This window comes from Gorilla gorilla, chromosome X, assembly GCF_029281585.2.
Source record: "Gorilla gorilla gorilla isolate KB3781 chromosome X, NHGRI_mGorGor1-v2.1_pri, whole genome shotgun sequence".
NCBI classification, from domain to species: Eukaryota; Metazoa; Chordata; class Mammalia; order Primates; family Hominidae; genus Gorilla; species Gorilla gorilla.
Window position 1 is genome coordinate 49029963 of NC_073247.2, and position 19066 is coordinate 49049028.

The window sequence follows — 19066 nt, forward strand, 5'->3', positions numbered from 1 at the left end:
AGTCATGTTTGAGACATGACTTTCCTGTGGGTGCTTGCAAAAGTACATGTGTGGAGTGAATGTGTGTTGATGAGAGCCAAGAAAAAATTTATACATATGATAGTGGCTTTTGTCTTGGGCTTATCTTTGTATGGTTTTTATCCTTAGTGAGAAACATTTTTATAGCAAGAAGAATGTGATAAAATGCCAGTTAGAGTGTTTTATGGATCTTTAGCCCTTTGCTTGTAGGTGTGTTTTTTCCTTCAACTACCTGGCAATTTCTTCGAACACCCACCTCACGTCCACCACCAACCACTACTACCACCACATATGGTCTTAGTCACCTAAGGGTATGCCGCAGCCTAACCATTTTCTCCCTTGTCTGTTTAATCTTTTCTTCTTTGTCTTTAGCCTTGTTATTTCCCCAGATTACTGGCCCTCTCTGGTCCAGAGTGGCATTCTTACCATTTCTGATAGTTCTTCACAGAGGTTCAGAGGGTATAGCAAATAGATGGCTAACATGAAACTTCTCCTTTCTTAACTCTACAATTGGTTGCTTATTCATTCGTTAAATGGACAGGTACAGAACATTGACTGTGTGCAAGGTACACAGCTCCCACCCTCAAGAGGTTGTGCTCCTGGATATGCACAGGAGGATGGGTAGGGTACAGAAGGACCATGGTATACTGCAGAGTGACTTTGAGGAGGCTGAGAGGAGTGAGTACAGTGTGTACCATAAGAATTTAGGATATAGAGTGATAGGATGGATAGGTAAGAAGATAGGATGGATAGAATTCTAGGTAAGTGGATCATCATGAACAAAGGTTGGGAACTGCCCAGAGAATAGCTGTTTTCCTGGAACCATATAGAGTGGAGTTCAAGCTTCTGAACAGAGCTGGTTCATCAGGAGTGTTTGAGTATGACAATAGCAATATTGGAGAAGGCCTTCCTCTTCTGGTTATTCTTAGATTCCTAGCACATGAGTGCTGGAAGGGGCGTGTCAAACCCAGTTTCCACGTTATTGAGAGGAACATGAGTCCCTCTAAGGCTTAACCTTGACTTGGTCAAGGTTAGAATGTTGGATGTTTTCTCTCCCATGCAATATGGTGTTCATAGTATTGTGTTTGTTTGCACCCACTGGCAAACTTATAAAGACCACCAAGGTCTTTATAAGGAGTCTTTCTCTGAGAAGTCATTATACAAAAAAGAAACACGTTTATAGCAGCACGATTCGCAATTGCAAAAATATAGAACCAGTCCAAATGCTCATCAATCAATGAGTGGATAAAGAAAATGTGGTGTATACACACACACACACACACACACACACACACACACAGACACACACACACACACCATGGAATGCTACTAAGCCATAAAAAGGAATGAAGTAATGGCATTTGCAGCAACCTGGATGGAATTGGAGACCATTATTCTAAGTGAAGTAACTCAGAAATGGAAAACCAAACATCGTATGTTCTCACTCATAAGTGGGAGCTAATCTGTGAGAATGCAAAAAGCATAGGAATGATACAATGCACTTTGCGGACTGGGGAGAAAGGATGGGAGCAGGATGAGTGATAAAAGACTACACATTGGGTACAGTGTACACTGCTCAGGTGGTGGGTGCACCAAAATCTCAGAAATCACCGCTGAAGAATTTATTCATGTAACCAAACACCACTTGTTCCCCAAAAACCTATTGAAATTAAAAAGTCTTTTTCTGAAAATGGAGTATTTGTGTAATTTACATTTTATGACCATTTTAACAAACTGGTATAGGTTTTGCACTTACATGAGGAGAGGGTTCATATACAAAGCAATGATTGCATTAGGATAAATTATGTTATGAAAGAAAAGGCATTAAAATGATCTTGGTACTGTTTGCCTTAAAATCAGGATTTGTGTTAACTTTGACATACTGCATGTAAGATTTGTTCTGGTAGTAACTGAACTTCATGAAATCACTGGTCACAGAAATGTAAGTTATCAGACTCTCATACTTGATTAGCAGTATACATTTTCATTAAAGCAATCACATTCCAATAAGGACCAGCAATAGCAGTTCACAGAATGCAGCTGCTCAGTTTGTATTTGAAGTGTTCATGTATCTTTGGGAGCAATACCATGAAGTCACAAGTTTCCGAATGAGGCATATATTCAGCCTAAACAACGACTAGCTTAACTGAATTTTTCTTTTGTTCAGTACATTTACATTGTGATGTTTACAGCTTAGGCTGATAATGCTACAGTGGAAAGTATGGGGGAAATTTCTCTTTGGTCCCATTTAAAATCACCTCGCAGTATTTACCAGATGTAGAAGTTGTGTAAGTATGTGGTATCTGATAGCTCTGTTTTATAAAATACAGGTTCTAAGACCCAGAGAAATGAAAAAAATATATATTTTTTCTCAATGGAATAGTAAGCATTTACTCTGTGCCTGGCACTGTGCTAGGCATTAGTAAAAGATGGCACAGGCACTGTCCTTTTCTACATAGTGTCCATTGCATTTTTACCCCTAATGACTTGACAGTTGATTCTTAAAATTTGATTTTAGCAGTTAAAAGGCATTTTATGTTTCCGTGTTGGGGAGTATGGCAGAAGAGGCTGCTCAAGGAAAGTACTTTTTTAAACAACCACCGGGTGTCAGCAGAGGACTTAGAACTCTTGGCAACATCTGTGTTCTTGGTTTTCTTGGATTTAATTCACTAGGCCATCTCCATTGGAAGTTTTGAAAGACAGTCAACCTCCACGGGGCCACTTTCTCCCAAATATTAGTGTCAAACACTTTCACCGCAACACTGCATCACGATTGTTTATCTTTGCCTAATAAAAGTAGCACTAGTTCCTCAATCTTTTTCTGATTTAAAACCTTTAATTCTGTCTTTCATGGTGAAGGTTCTACAAAGTAGACAGGCTGCCAGGGTTTAAGTGTCACCAAACTCTAGTTGTTTTTGCTGACCTCTCCCCCATACAGGTAGAGCTCACACTTACCTTATGCAGTGAAAAGTACAGGGACCATTCTTGGTCCTGCACACACACACAAAAATCTGATAATGGAGCTTGATGGTTCCAAATTACAGAAAGTATTTTCAGAGTATAAAGGAGAGAGGTCTAAGCATCTTCACTGACCCAGCCATTTGGTTCATGGTATAGCATATATTTCGTGATGGTCACAGATATTAGGAACTGTGTACTGATTGACAAGGGAAACCTTGGCAAGGTGGGTATGGATTTGTATCATGCCAATTCTCTCCAGTTTTCTCACCTTGACTCCTCACTTGAGTGAGCAAACTAGACAGGGATCCAAGGCGTGTGGTATGAGACATTAGGCTCTACGGTGGGGCCAAACTGGAGATGGTCTTTCTTGGACACCCAGGTTTCTTTCAAGCTTCATGCGGTATCAGAAGTGGTAGCAGTTACAAGGCTGTCAGTTTGAGTTGCTAAGCTATTGGTGACCTGAAAGACCAGCTTGGGAGATGGTTAGAGACATAAAGCAACCCCAGTGGCTTTAGCAGCTAAAGCTGCCAGGGCGTGTGGCCTGCAGGGGGTGGGGTGTTAGGCATAGTATGCACCCTGGAATCTATCCCATAAAGTAAAGGCCTGATTGATGCAGGGTTCTAGTTTAGACATGCTATAGGGATTTCCTTTGGACTGATCAGTGGGATTTGGCAAATCGCATTACAGCTAATTCCAGGAACTATGCAGATTCTTCTGTTGTTTTATATTGAATAAAATATTAAGACAGCACATCAATAGGGATTCAAAAGTATTTGGAATATTTTGTTTTTGTGGAAATTTCTGCAATAATAGTCAAAGGGAATCACTGTGTTCCTGAAAACATTGTGCAGGATGTCCATAAAATATACTGTGTACACACATGCCATCAAAGAGGGCAGCTGTCATTCTTCATGGGGTTATACCCAGCTTGGTGTCAGGCAGCAGCTGGGGGAAGGCTCTCAGACCTGTCGTATGATGTGCTTTGTAAACTGCTTTTTAAAAAAGAAGTTCTTTATTATTGGCTTGACTTCTAATTAACACAATAATTGCATATGGGATTGTGTAAGGGGCACGTTTATTGGGGAAAAAAAACGAAGTGTCTTTATGATGATTTTAGTTAACACTCTCTGACATTTCTCGTTGCTCAGGGAATCCTACAGCAAGTACCGTCTTATTCACGGAAACTTGAGTCTTCAAATTTGGCCACATTGCTCTGTGCTGATTCTCACCTCTCTTGGCAATAGCTTCACACTCTCCTCTCCCTCTTTCAGATCACTGGGGTGATCCTGCTGGCTGTTGGAGTCTGGGGCAAACTTACTCTGGGCACCTATATCTCCCTTATTGCCGAGAACTCCACAAATGCTCCCTATGTGCTCATCGGAACTGGCACCACTATTGTTGTCTTTGGCCTGTTTGGATGCTTTGCTACATGTCGTGGTAGCCCATGGATGCTGAAACTGGTGAGTATGTCACAATATAATACTGCTTTCTCAACTATATTTTTGTAAAAATATAAATTACATGGAGGTGAAGTGGTTCGTCTTGAGGTCACAGACAAGACCTTAACAATTTCAGTCCAGACTCTTTCCTAATCCATCCTTTAATCCCCTAGAGGTAAAAACAACCCCAAACACAGCCTGGCACGCTAAATCTAGTCCCAGTCCCTCCGGATAGATGATGACAAAGCAGTGGCCAGTGATTGCAGTAGTCCATTTGTATCCTCATGACAAGATGCCCTGTTTCTTTTCTTTCTTTTTTTTTTTCTTTTGAGATGGAGTCTCGCTCTGTTGCCCAGGCTGGAGTTCAATGGCGCAATCTCTGCTCACTGCAAGCTCCAACCCCTGGGTTCATGCCATTCTCCTGCCTCAGCCTCCCAAGTAGCTGGGACTACAGGCGCCCGCCACCACGCCCAGCTAATTTTTTTGTATTTTTAGTAGAGACGGGGTTTCACCATGTTGGCCAGGATGGTCTTGATCTCCTGACCTCGTGATCCACCTGCCTCGGCCTCCCAAAGTGCTGGGATTACAGGCTTGAGCCATCGTGCCTGGCCTCGCCCTGTTTCAATTTTGAACTATATCTTAGAAGTCTCCTTAAGCATGTGATACGCAGCTTTGGTGGCAAGGCAGCATCCTGAACATAAGCAGACTTTCACCTCCAAGTTCCTATTGGAGAAATACTTTCCACCTCCTTGAGCCTGGCCATGCATGGATGCATGTGTGTGGTCTTCTCTGAACCTGTACTCCCTGTCTCAGTGCTATGAGAGTTGAGCTAAGCCAGAACCTGCCACCCAGAGGACTTATGCAGTGTCAAGTGTTGGCTACCAGGACCAGTGCAGGGTGCATACTCTCATGGGACAGATAAAGCAGTGATGCTTCCCAGATGATAAGGGCAGACTATTGAAAGGCTATTACTGTGATTTTTAACTTTTAGGTGCAGCAGTTAACTAATTCTCTATTCACTGTTCATGTTCTTCACTGATGGGGATTAATGGTAAAGGATTTTATAGATAAAAATTAGCAAGGACCTGTCCTCAAAATAAAATTTTGTTTAAAAATATTTATTTCAGGCATCTTACTCCGTGAAGGGAGAAGCAAAGATTCCATCAGGGCCATGTTGCCTGTCCCTGTGTAGCCCTAGGTTGTAGTAACATTTAATACCATCTAGTGATATATGTGGGCGTGAGAGTGGTTCATTCCAAAGGAACCATCTTCCCAACTGGCACTGGGCAGTCAGTCTCTGTTGTCAACCTCACAGAGGTGGTGCTTGACTTTGCCATTTTCTATCCTGCAGACCATACAGGAGGCTGATGCCTCAGCCGCCACTGATTCTTCAGGTTGATGGGCAAGCCATAATGAGGCCCATCCTGATTATGGGCCAGGCTTCTGCTGCTGTCACCTGGCACTCTATTCTAACACCCTGAGTCTACCTTCTAGTACTTCTCATAAACACTAGGGTTTCTTTTGGTCTAGTGCCGTAGTCCTCAACTCCAGATACATGATTAAATCACCTGGGAAGCCATTTGCAAAAACCTTTGCCAGCATCCCACCGCTAGCTGGTTGAAGTAGACTCCTCAGTGGTGGTGAGGCCCTGGCGTCTTATTTTCTAAAAAGCTCTCCAGAGGATTCAATCTTGTAGCCAGTATTGAGAACCTTTTGTTTAGCACAATGAGTAGCAAGGGGAGAATTAACTTCAAAAGCAGAGAAAAGAAAAAATTCTAAAAAACCATCCATTCAAACAAGAAGGGAAGTGATGTGGTGTTGAGACCTGACTGATTCCAACTAACTGTTTAAAGTCTTTAGCGGCAAGGATGTAACCTCCTTGGACCTTTGTCTCCAATTGTAACAAAATAGAATTGGACTAAATCACCAAAGTTTCTCCCGGCCCAAATGCTATGACTGGAGAGGGGTGGGAGAGGTGATATTTTTATGTTCTAATTCTAAATTTGCTTGTGGGGCAGAAGTATCCCATAGCTGAGTATAATGTCATAAAATAGGATATGTGTATAAACAATGGAATAGTTAGTTCTGGCCTCTTCTGGAGGTGGCTTCACACCACACTACCATTTTCTTCTCCTAACACAAGTTCGCTGGCAGGTGAGCATTTTGGGAAGTAGAGAAGTTTTTTGGTTTGGGGCTTAATTTGGGTCTTTAAAAATGTCTTTTAGATCAAATTTTAGATTCTACATATGTGTAAGATCAGGCAGTTATTAGTCTTTTCTTTCCCTGACTTATTTCACTTAATCCTCTAGATTCATTCACGTTGTCGCAAGTGACAGGATTTCATTCTTGTTTATGGCCAAATAGTATTCCATTGTGTATAGATACATTGTGTCCAGTGTGTATGGACACTTAGGTTGGCTATTGTCAATAGTGCTGCAATATACATGGGGGTGTGGCTATCTCCTCAACATATTGATTTCATTTCCTTTGGGTATATACCCCGCAGTAGGATTGCTGGATCATATGGTAGTTCTACTTTTTAATTTTTTGAGGAACCTCTACTCTGTTATCCATAGTGGTTGTACTAATTTACATTCCAATCAGCAGTGTATAAGAGTTCTCCCTTTTCCACATCCTCATCAGCATTTATTTTTTTTTTTTTTGTCTAGAGACAGAGGAGGAGGGAGGAGCAGAGGTTGGCCAATGGGTGCAAAGTCATAGCTAGATAGGAGGAATTATCTGGTGTTTTATTGCATAGTAGGGTAACTATAGTTAATGTATTACATATTTAGCAATAGCTAGAAGAGAGGATTTAGAATGTTCCCACCACAAAGAAATATTTTAGGTAATGGATATGCTAACTACTCTGATTTGATCATTACACAGAGTATGCATGTATCAAAACATCATACTGTACCCCATAAATATGTACAATTATTATATGTTAGTTAAAAACAATAAAATTTTTAAAATATGATTTGGTCCTTTTATGTGATAGAGGCTATACTGGGTGCGTATGACATTTTATTTTTCTCCTCACTACCACCATGCAGTGTAGGTTATATTTTCATGTAATGTGATAGGAACTTGGGGGTTTAGATAACCCACCCAAATTCACACAGCTAATGTATGGAAGGCTGGGATTTGAACCCTTGTATGTTTCCTTCCAAAGCTAGGACTATTTCAACTCCAATGTTTACATTTGGGAAAAAAGCTCTAACCCCTACCGACCTGTATTTAGTACAAGCTCTGCCCAATAGGCTTTTGGCAAATGCCTTCTGTAGGTAAAACGGCCACTCTCTGAAAGCTCCTAGAGGCAGGAAACTTGCCAGACACAGAAAACTGCTGATTCGGCTGATGAGAGCGGAAATCACTTGATTAACTGTCAGTCTAGAATTTTGCAGTCCTTATATAACCTCATTAATTGCAAAACAACTGAAAATAACTATGTCTACTTTATGGAAGCCCAGAGAGGCTGCCTCCTTTCTAAGAGGTAATTCATAACAAGATAGGATTCAAACCTAGGAGGACTTCTGACTACAGAGATAAATGCCCTTTCTTCCACCTGCCTGCTAACAGTTATTTTCCCACCCAACTTTCTGGAAGAGTCTAGGCTTATCCCATCAGCAAAATGGGAGAGTCTCACATCAAACTCTGCTTTGAATTGCATTTTGTATGAAGTTGGGAAAGAAGTCATGTACATGGGGCATTCTCATAACTACATGTTTAGTATTTGAGTGGCTGTGCTTTCTAGAGAATTTTGTTAATATTTAGAAAGAAATTGATATTTTAAGCCAACATTTCCTTTTTCGATATATGTGCCACTAGATGAGAAAAAAAATTTATGACTCAGCATACATATGTATACTTTATGAGACATGTGTATACTTTACAGGTAAGTAATGTGGCCACATGCAATCTATCCAAATTCCACACCATCGTTTAGGGCCATTGCAAATGTTCAAAACCATTATATTTCATTTTGAAATAAGAAGCAGATTGTAAGACATGTGCCTTGTAGGTAAGGAATCAATTCTTGTTTTTATCTGCCTTTCAAAGTTATCCTTAATGTTTTGTAAATACCATGTACTACCCTTGAATTTAGACGTGCTTGCATGTGCATGCACATGCAAAAAACTTGAGAAGTATCAGCAGCATGAGATGAAAAGCACTAAAGACGTTAGATGCTTGCAAATGTCATTAGTAGTATAGTGCATTTACTTTTTGAAAGGCTATAAACTCCATGCAGCATCCTGAACAAGAAAGGCAGGCAACTCCACAGGAAAGCTGCAGTGGCTACTGTGTCCAGTGATGACCACCAATCTGAAGAGGAACATCATCTTGCACACGTTTGGCTTCTTGGGCCCAGATGGGAGGGATACAATTCCAAATGAAGCAGTTTTGTAACTGTTTCATCTGAGATGTGGTTGAGACTACTGGAGGCGTTTGCCTAGGCAGCAGGTTCTCATCCTGGCCGTGTTCACACACATGATGGGCTAGCGTTAGAGAAAAGACACTGGGCTGGTTCTTATTTCTTCTGAAAGCAGCACCAATGCCAGTGAGTGGAAGTTAGAAGTAGGCAGACTTGTGGCCAAAGGGAAAGGAAGTCTTTCCAACAATTGGAACAGTTTCAAAATGGAATGGGCCGCAGGGAATTGGCTTGCAGACCGTCGTGAGGAAGGTGGTAAAAAAGGACCCCCAGACAGGGCAGAATGTGTCCTGTGACCTTCAGAGCAGTTTGGTTTTTTTCTAGCTCAAAGATTCTAGTGTAACAAATAGTGGATACCTTAGTTGTGAAAGTTCCTTCCAGATTTCTCCAGGTGAGCCAAGCTGATAGGCACAATGCCACTCTCTCAATGAATTCTCCCCAGCCTGTGTACTAGAAAATGCATATGCATATTAAGCACACATTCCTAGATTGAGGCTTATGTGGGTAAATTTAGAGAAGAATGTTTTATATTTTTTTCTAAACTTTGTCTAGGGAGTGTGAGGACTTGTCTAATTCCCGCTGATTGAAAGTAACCTACCCTGAAGAAGCCCTCTTCTTAATCCTGATGTATCTGACTTTGTCTTTGTGTGCTTAATTTTCAGTATGCCATGTTTCTGTCCCTGGTGTTCCTGGCTGAGCTCGTAGCTGGCATTTCAGGGTTTGTGTTTCGTCATGAGGTGAGTATACACAAAATGCAGAACTCAGTTAAGGGGTGTTTGGGAGGAGGATTCTTGAAACCTCTTGAAATGTGTAAAGGGTGCATATAGGCTAGCTGTTTTCCTCAGTGGTGTTGTTGTTTTCCAAAGATCATGTCATATGACCTGAAATTTTCATGAAATTCTAAATGTGGGAATTCCACCAAGCTTGAAACCTTCATTGTTGATCTTCACTGTTTCTCTGTGTAGCCATTGCATAAAATGATTCTCTCCCATTATAAAGCAGTGACCTTCAATATGGATTTCATACTCCTTAAAAATAGCCGCTTCAGTCTGGGCATGGTGGCTCATATCTGCAATACCAGAGCTTTGCAAGGCCTGGGGCAGGAGGATCTCTTGAGGCCAGAAGTTCAAGAGCAGCCTGGGCAACATAGTGAGAACCCCATCTCTAAAAAATAAAAAAAATAAATTAGCTGGGTGTGGTGGCTTGCATCTATAGTCCCAGCTACTTAGGAGGCTGAGGAGGGAGGATCACTTGAGCTTGGGAGGTCGAGGCTGCAGTGAGCTAATATCACACTGCTGTACTCCAGCCTGGGCAAGAGAGTGAGATCCTGTCTCTATTTTTTGTTTTTAAAAATAGCTGCTTCAGTAAGGCACAAGTGTATATCTGTATAACAAGATTTCTAAGACTATAAAGGCAAGCCAAACTAATTGTCTTGCTGCCTCAAAATTTTATCATTGACTCTCCATAAATAATAGTAAAGCCAGAAGTAGATACACATGTGTTAAAAAGAAAAAGAAAAAAAAAGATACAGGTGGAAAACAGAGAGAGTGTTACTGTGGGTCTCGAAAGTCTGGCATCATCTGTTCCCAGGCCCTGTTTTTTTTTTTAATTTTTTAAAAAATTTTTTCATTAACCCATCTTGCTGCACACTTAAAGATCCCACTATTGTGCTTGGCCAAGTTCAGTTCCCCCTGAGCTTGCCTGTATGCTCTCTGCTCCCCTACTGCCTTGTTTTTCCCCTTTACCAAAGACAGTATCCCAGATGCCAAAGCTGATTCCCAGAACCCAGTTTGTATGGGTGCTGCATTTGGAATTAGAACCCCATTCATAGTCTCTAGTGAAGTGAGACCTGATGAAGTTTCAGCCTCAACAGCCCTAATAAGTGCCCCTCGTGCGTGTATGAACACCAGGAGCAGCCTGGCTTGTTCCTACCTGAGCCTCTTGTTTGTTGCTGAGAGTGCGCTCTGTGGAGGGGTTTTTCTCTTAATGGTGCTTGCTGCCTAGGGCCTGGAAATCCTCATGTACCTAATCTTTTTTGGCTGAAACCCTGAGGGCTGTTGTGGGAGGAAGGTACAATGCCACTCTGACCACCAGCGCTGGTCTTGAGTTTGGCTAGTCAAACTCACATGATGACAATAGGTCTCACTTAGTGCCATTTAACAAAAGCAGAAAGATATAACAAAGGAAGCACAGTTTGCCTGCTAGGCAGTAATGGGCTTGTTTCTCCACCATGAGTCCTCAAAATAGTCTAGTGCCTATTCTGTGTACAGTCCCCCATCCTAAGAGACAGCTTAAGTGTAGCTAAATGAGATGACACAGCTGGGTGTGGTAGCCACCTTAGCTTAGAAGCTGCATGTAACTGGTATCTCTATCTCTTGTAACTGTCCCATGGACATAGTTTACAGCATTTTAGCAAAGAATATGCCTAGTTAGGAGAGTCACCATACTTAGCCCTAAGCTTCCCACCAAGTAGTTATTGTCATTTGCTGTCCTCCCAATCTGGAGGCATTTTACCAACTGGGGGTCAGTTTTATCATAAACTCAGTGGCCTGGTAACACATTCGGCATTCCACCTTCATCAGGTTTCCAGAGAAACAGAGCTTGAAAGTTACCCCAAAGTCAAATGTGGTGACAGAAAACGTTTTGTTAACCATTTTTTTTTTTTTTGAGACAGAGCCTTGCTCTGTTGCAAAGGCTGGAATGCTGTGGCACAATCTCTGCTCACTGCAACCTCTGCCTCCTGGGTTCAAGCGATTCTCTTGACTCAGCCACCCAAGTAGCTGGGATTACTGGCGCCTGCCACCATGCCTGACTAATTTTTTTTTTTGTATTTTTAGTAGAGACTGGGTTTTGCCATCTTGGCCAGGCTGGTGTTGAACTCCTGACCTCAAGTTATCTGCCCATGTCGGCCTCCCAAAGCGCTGGGATTACAGGCATGAGCCACTGCACCCAGCCAACCTTTTTAAGTTCTTGTCCTTTATTATCTTTTTTTTTTTAATTTGCCTCAATAAAGACAGGTAAGTGAAAGTTGGTTTTGCCTCACTCCTATGGTAAAACGGGGATCAGTTTTTGACCAAAACATCAGTCATCCTGTCCACCCAAGTGGTTTGTCTTTTATGAGCCTCCTGTGTAAGGGCAGAGAAAGTTACAGAAAGATGGGTATTAATCAATTCAAAGAAAATAAGTAGAAAGCTCATGCCTGAGGTTTGGCAGCTCACCATCACAGCCCTTTCAGAAATGGACAGGCCCCTCCAGTAGGTCATTCAGCAGGTCAGGCTTTCTCTGGATTGAGGCTGAGGGGAACAATTTTTTAAATTCTGGAGCTTAAAAACCCCCTGGTGAATTTTCTGAGATTTTCCATCTCAGAAAATGGGGCATTGCCTCCCTGGCCTACATTTATACAGAGACTTTCAGAAGAGGCTATGTTAGGGTAGAAGTTGGTAAGAATTGGAGTCAGTTTGGGCTGTGGTGGACTGCAATCACATCCCTCCTTGTCTTCCATAGATCAAGGACACCTTCCTGAGGACTTACACGGACGCTATGCAGACTTACAATGGCAATGATGAGAGGAGCCGGGCAGTGGACCATGTGCAGCGCAGCGTAAGTTCCAGAGGAGATGAGGGTGTGAACTAACTGTGAGGTCTAGGCTTAGACTTATGGGCTGCCTGTAGGTTGGCCCAGTAGTTGCTATTCGTTCCCGTTCTTCAACTCTTAGTCCAGTTCCATTGCCAAGAGTTGACACCCAGTCCTTGTCCAGGCTCCAGTTATTCAGGTAATTAGTGTCAAGGAGGACCACTCCCTTGAGTGTGCCTTGTATCAGTAAGGGTTGCAAGTATGCCAAGGACAGCTCATTTGCTCTTCAGATCTGAACCCTTGGGAAGGAGTTAGGCAGTGAGTGTGTGACAACCTTGCTTAGAGTTGGCTCCCGGAGGCTGGCTTTCTGGAATCAATGTCTTCAGGCTGGGTGGAGAGCTCAGGCGAGCTGCATTCACTGGCTGGGGCAGTGGAGTGGGCATAGAGTGGACCTAGAAGAAACTGAGGCTCTGTTAGGTATGTAAAGGTGGTGAGCTGCCTGATGCTTTGCGGAGGATATGGGGGAAATAGAAGAGAGATTTCCTGTCTGGGTGGCAAGTGCTGGCACTCAAGCATAACTGCCCATCAGGAATCACTAAGGAGGATTTTGCTTTGGTTTTTCTTGGTTTTGTTTACTTCAGAAGAAGTCTTTTTTCTAATTTATTTTGATAAAAGTTCCAACATATACAGAAAAGTCTCAGGAATACTACAAGGAACTGTATACTCAGATTTACCAATTAATTATATTTTTGCCCCATTTGCTTTAATATTCTCTATATTGGGGTTGGCAAACTTCTTCTGTAAAGGATCAAATAGTAAATATTTTAGGCTTTGAGGGCCATACACTCTGTCACAACTACTCATCTCTGCCACTGTAGCACAAAAGCAGCCACAGACAGTATGTGAACATATAGTTGTGGCTGTGTCCCAGTAAAACTTTATTTACAAAAACAGGTAGCTCCTGGGCTATAGATTACCAGTTTTGGCTCTCCCTTTCTGTATGTGCATCTTTTTTTCTTAAGAACTATTTATTTACTTATTAGTAGATATCCCAGGGGAGAGTTTTTTGAAACCATATTTGCCTCAATTCACCAATCAATAGTCCTGATTTAGTGGATGAATACATCTATATCAATAGGTGATTGTGAGTTGGACACAGATGCACTGCTTTGCTTTGTGGAGGTGATAAGAAAGCCAATGTGATACATAATTTAGAACTTCCTTCTTGGAGATCAAACAAGCATCAATATGGGTATAATTGTTATTGGAGCTTCCATTCATCTTGACTCACCAAAGCTGCACATGTTGTCTTAGGGCTTTGGCCTGTGTTTCTCTTGTAAAAGTTACAAGGCAGTGATTGAGGAGACCACATTTGATCTGCCATTTTTTTATTCTTTTCCTTTCCCTGTTAATAGCTGAGCTGCTGTGGCGTGCAGAACTACACCAACTGGAGCACCAGCCCCTACTTCCTGGAGCATGGCATCCCCCCCAGCTGCTGCATGAACGAAACTGATTGTAATCCCCAGGATCTACACAATCTGACTGTGGCCGCCACCAAAGTTAACCAGAAGGTACCCGCTTTCTCCCGGCCCAGATGGGACCAGTGGTGAATGTTTGGGGGGGCTTTTTTGTTTCCGTGAAATTATGACAAATAGATTTGAAATAGTAGTCAAGGGAAAGAGAATCTTACTTTGTGGTTCCTTGATTGCCTGGGAGAGGCACTTGAGGCTGCTCACTTCTAAAACAGAAAGCTGTGACTCAGATCAGCCTTGTCTTTCTCTCCCACAGCAAGGATCTACCAGGCATAGTTAGGAAGGTTTAGCAAGCAGTTCCTGTTAACCCTGATGTTTATGTCAGACAGCGAGCGTTGGCTTTCTTCTTTTGGGGTGTCCGTCTTCTGCTTAATATACCATCTAAACATGAAATTGTTTGCAGCTGGGTGTCAGTCTTTGACAGCAAGAGGGGAGTAGAGTTGACAGACAGCATCTGCTTCTGCTAGGAGGGTGGCCTTTATTTTAGGGTGTCTACTGCCATAGGAAAAGAAATCAGCAACTCCGATTCAACTCACTGTCAACCTCCCGACTCCCAAAGAAATTAGAGAGGGGAAAAAAGAGGACTAAATGAAATTTAAAGTTAGTACATAGTGAAAATGAGGGAAATGAAGTTTTAGTAGTCAGAGAAGAGGAAAATCAATTCTGCGTTCCATTTTACAGAGAATACGATGAAGACATGATATAACTGCATGTGAAGATTATCTACATTCTTAAATGTTTAGAGAAATACCATATATAACATATATTTTGGTAAACAAAAGGGAGGAAAAAACCTACTATTGTGTTTACTTCCTGTTATTCAGTCAAGGGGTAAATCTTTTCTTGCTAAGGTAAAATTCTGTTCATATGATGCCTTCAAAATTCTATGTGATCTGGACCAGCTACTGAATAATTCAGAGAAAAAAAGATAGTTCAGTAAGATTCAGTACTGACTGCTTCTTGTCTAAGTTAAAAGGACATCTGTTTCTATTTGAATTTTCTTATGAACCCAAACATTGAGGCTTCCTTCATCTCTTATTAGTTAATAAGGTAACTTCTGGCTTCTTCATGGACATCCCCACTGAGTACCCATACGTGTCATTATGCTTCCATTTTATGAAGTGCTAAGCATACCTGGCATGTGGTAGACACTCCAATTTATGGAAGGCAAGAAGTGCTCTATGGCAGTGAGATATTTGATATAACAGAGCTTCAGAAGGTTGTTCATGAAAGCAGTACCCAAGTCTTTTTTTTTCCCCCACTCAAGCTTCCTCTTCTTTTGTGAAAATTGAGGATCCAGAAGTCAGGAGCACAGGGTCTAGTGTCAGGCTCCAGTAGAAATTCTGACTGAGCCACTTGTTGGTTATGTGATCTCGGTCAAGTTACTTAACTTTGTCAGTCTTGCTTTTCTTGTCTGTAAAATGTGGATAATAATAGTACATGTTCCTTGTGCTTGATTTGAAGATTTAATGAGATAAAGTGTCAAAAGCCCAGTGCCTGGCACAGATTATGACACAGATGTGATACATGTTAACTGTAATACAAATGATGATGGTGAAATTTGTCTTCTGTATCACATGGAGTCTTTTATTAAAAATGATGCAGCAGTTTCTTATAGGGAGGATCTTTTGTTAGTATGTAAAAACAAGTTTGGAGATGTATCTTATAGTGCATCTATAATCCTTACAGTTATTTCCAGAAAGAGAGATGGGGTCACATTTTTTCATTTCATTGATAAACCTACACATTGACCTCACTTTCCACCTTCCCACTATAATCCAACTTTATATTTTCCTGGCCACCTCAAATACTTAGAAGATCTGCTTAACTTCTCTCTTCTTACCTTATAGCCTCCAACCTGGCTCCCTCAGAGGAGAAAAAGTGAATGAAAACTAAAATTTGTCTACCAAGTTTCCTTAGACATTCTTATTTAATGCCCACCTGAACTTATGAGACAAATTACTTTTCCTGACTCAATGTCAGACACCTAATCTATACAAGGTGGAAGATTGGAATGGGGTAATAGTAGATGCTCATAAATGTTACCCCTCCTCCCAGTGACTCCTTCCCCTAGGAAGCTTAACTACTGCCACATTCTAGTTATATGGAATCCTATGATTTAGAACAAGTGGATCATCCCTGTAGATCCTGTGGTGTCTTGGACCCTGTACTTACTCTGATAGCACAGAAAGATGATTCTTGGCTCTTACCAGGAAGCTTGAGAAACCTGTCTTGTACAGATAACTGGGAGAGAACAGGAGGAAAATATGAACAGTTAAATAGGATATTTATTGTTTGGATTTGGGGGCAGGATTTATTTTGATTTTACTAGCAGGATGATGAAATGTCTGCACGTTCAGTTGGCTAATAGCATTGGCTGAAATCCTACTTCATAGGAATTCTTTGACAGTTCGTAAGGGCAAGAGGAACATAGTTACTCTGCTTGGCAGCTACAGAGATACCTCTTCCCATAACCTGTCTGGAACTAGCTTTCTACTTCTAGTAGTTAAAGTCGGTCACTTGCAGATGTTTTCCATTGGTGACTATTGATTTAGACGTGCTGAGAGGGTGAGCAAATGAACTGTTCTGAGTGTTTCCTAGGATACTTAGCAGGTCTCTTTAGATTTATCTCACACCTGACAACCGACTTTCATATTAGGAAATTGAGAGAGATTGTTGTGAGTAGATAAGATCATAGTTTAGGGGAAAATTTAAGGTTGAATGCAAACATGGCCTGTGGTTGCAGTATTAAATCAGCTCTTGCAGTATGCGGATCTGTGCTGAGACATGGAAAATGAACTTTGGGGTTCATGCAGTAAATAACGGAAAAATCCAGAGATGGAAAACATTTATTTTGACATTGGTCTCTTATTGTTTAAAAACAAAAAAACTAAGTCACTTATATCTTCTCATTTTAATTAATCCTATTACTGATATGATTCATTAACTTGCTTTCTTATTTGGAGTAAAAAATAATGAGAAAACATTTCTTATAGAAGGGTGCTTCTCACCTTTTAATGGGCATATGAAGCGTCGGGAGATCTGGTTAAAATTCATTAAAAATATGTCAAAAGCAATAACCCATGGATTTGGCAGATTCTGATTCAGTAGGTCTGGGGTGGAGCCTCCAATTCTGCATTTCTAACAAGCTCCTAGGTGAAGAAATACTGCTCATTCAAGATCCATACATTGAGGAACAAGGTTTAGAGAGAACTATTTCGGCTCAGTTGTACTAATGCCAGGCAGCTATTTCCTTTTTCTGGTTTCTCCTACTGGTTGGAGTGGCCTTACCAAAAATAATGTGACCAAGTCTAAAATCTTCTAGAATGAAGTAGAAATCATACTTTAGAAAATATATTCAGCTTAAGTGTAGAATTGAAATGCCCAGAAAAAAATCTATGCCAAACTGTTTTGCAGAATAAGAAAATAGTTCATTCTGCTTCTCTCTGAGTTGTATTATCAGGCTTGTGTTTCCAAATTTTGAGCTTACGTAACACTGGTGCTGATCTGGACCTCATTCTTTAGCCCCATCATCACTGCAGGGAGAAGATATAGTAATGATGGCCAGCCTGGCAAACTGCTGTCTTAGCTGCTACCTTTTGGGAAAGTGTTAGAATATCCACATCTCTTCTCATTTTGTCTTCTTTCTAACCCAAATTCTTCTCTCTTCTACTGCCTTTTGAAAAATAGTGTGAGGCTGGGCACGGTGGCTCATGCCTGTAATCCCAGCACTTTGGGAAGCCGAAGTGGGTGGATCACCTGAGGTCAGGAGTTTGAGACCAACCTGGCCAACATGGTGAAACCCCATCTGTACTTAAAATACAAAAATTAGCCAGGCATGGTGGCACACACCTGTAATCCCAGCTACTCGGGAGGCTGAGGCAGGAGAATCGCTTGATCCCTGGAGGCAAAGGTTGCAGTGAGCTGAGATCACGCCACTGTACTACAGCCTGAGTGACAGAGTAAGACTCTGTCTCAAAAAAAAAAAAGAGAAAAGAAAAGAAAAAATGAAAAAAAATTGTGTGATATATAGTCTCACTAGTTAAAAGTGAAATCAGTAAGCTTCTACTATGGGGAATCAAATTTCAAAACTCCCCATGAGTGATAATGTATTTCCTTTCCCACTCCTACCCTGGCCTTCAAATTTGCATCAGATAACTAAGGAGTATAGTTTGTCAATTGCATTGAAAACATGTGTCACACAAAGGGACCAACACACACTGGGGCCTATAGGAGGGTAGAGGGTGGGAGGAGGAAGAAGATCAGGAAAAACAACTATGGGTACTAGCCTTAATACTTGGGTGACAAAGTTATCTGTACAACAAACCCAGACGACACAAGTTTACCTATATAACAAACTTGCACATGTACCCCTGAACTTAAAAAACGAAAGAAAACGTGTCTCAAAGCACTACTGGTAAGTTAATGCACGATTTTTTTTTCCTGCACTCAGACTACAAATGTATATAGATACCACTTAATAGAAGACACGGCATTGCCAGAATATTTTACAAGCTATAAGAAATGTTAAATTGTTAAATTTGAACTTAAAAAGGGGAAACATGGTTGGGTTTTTTTTGTTGTTCTTCAAATGTTATTAAAACTTAGTGTGCCATTCTTGATAAACAAGAACCAGCTTTAATCTGTTTATTAAATTAATGTCTTTATTTTTCGTAGACTTTATACATTTTAGTTGAAGCCCTTTTCCAGAAAACTGGAAAACGACCATGTCTTCCTAGCTGAATAAGTCAGTTCAGGACTCTAGGTTGATTTGGCCAGTTTCAAATAAATATACTTACAAATTCTCTCTCTCTCTCTCTCTCTCTCTCTCTCTCTCTCTCTCTCTGGAAAAGATGACCCTAGAACATAGGTTTTCCCTATTTAAAAAATCCTAATGGTCCCATTAGGAAGAACCCTAAAACTCCATAAAGTTGGCAGATATTCAAACACTTCCCTCTAGCCAGATGATTTCGGTTTGTTTATTCAAGATTTCATCATTCATTGTCAAAATGCTAGTAACTATGTTTATGATCCTGAGATTTCCTGTTCAAGGATGCGGAATGTCTTTTCAAGTCTACTTCTTTGTCTCTATAGTGTTTGCTTCATAGATCTTA

General features: G+C 41.1%; 1 protein-coding gene across 1 annotated transcript in view; it reads left to right on the top strand.

The window, feature by feature from the left end:
- TSPAN7 (tetraspanin 7) overlaps positions 1-19066 on the top strand; it is a 127834-nt gene that overhangs the window by 100712 nt on the left and 8056 nt on the right. Inside the window, exons 2-5 of the mRNA XM_004064003.5 lie at positions 4251-4439; positions 9510-9584; positions 12352-12447; positions 13836-13991. Coding sequence (XP_004064051.1) covers positions 4251-4439; positions 9510-9584; positions 12352-12447; positions 13836-13991 — 516 coding nt within the window. The remainder of the gene's footprint in view (positions 1-4250; positions 4440-9509; positions 9585-12351; positions 12448-13835; positions 13992-19066) is intronic.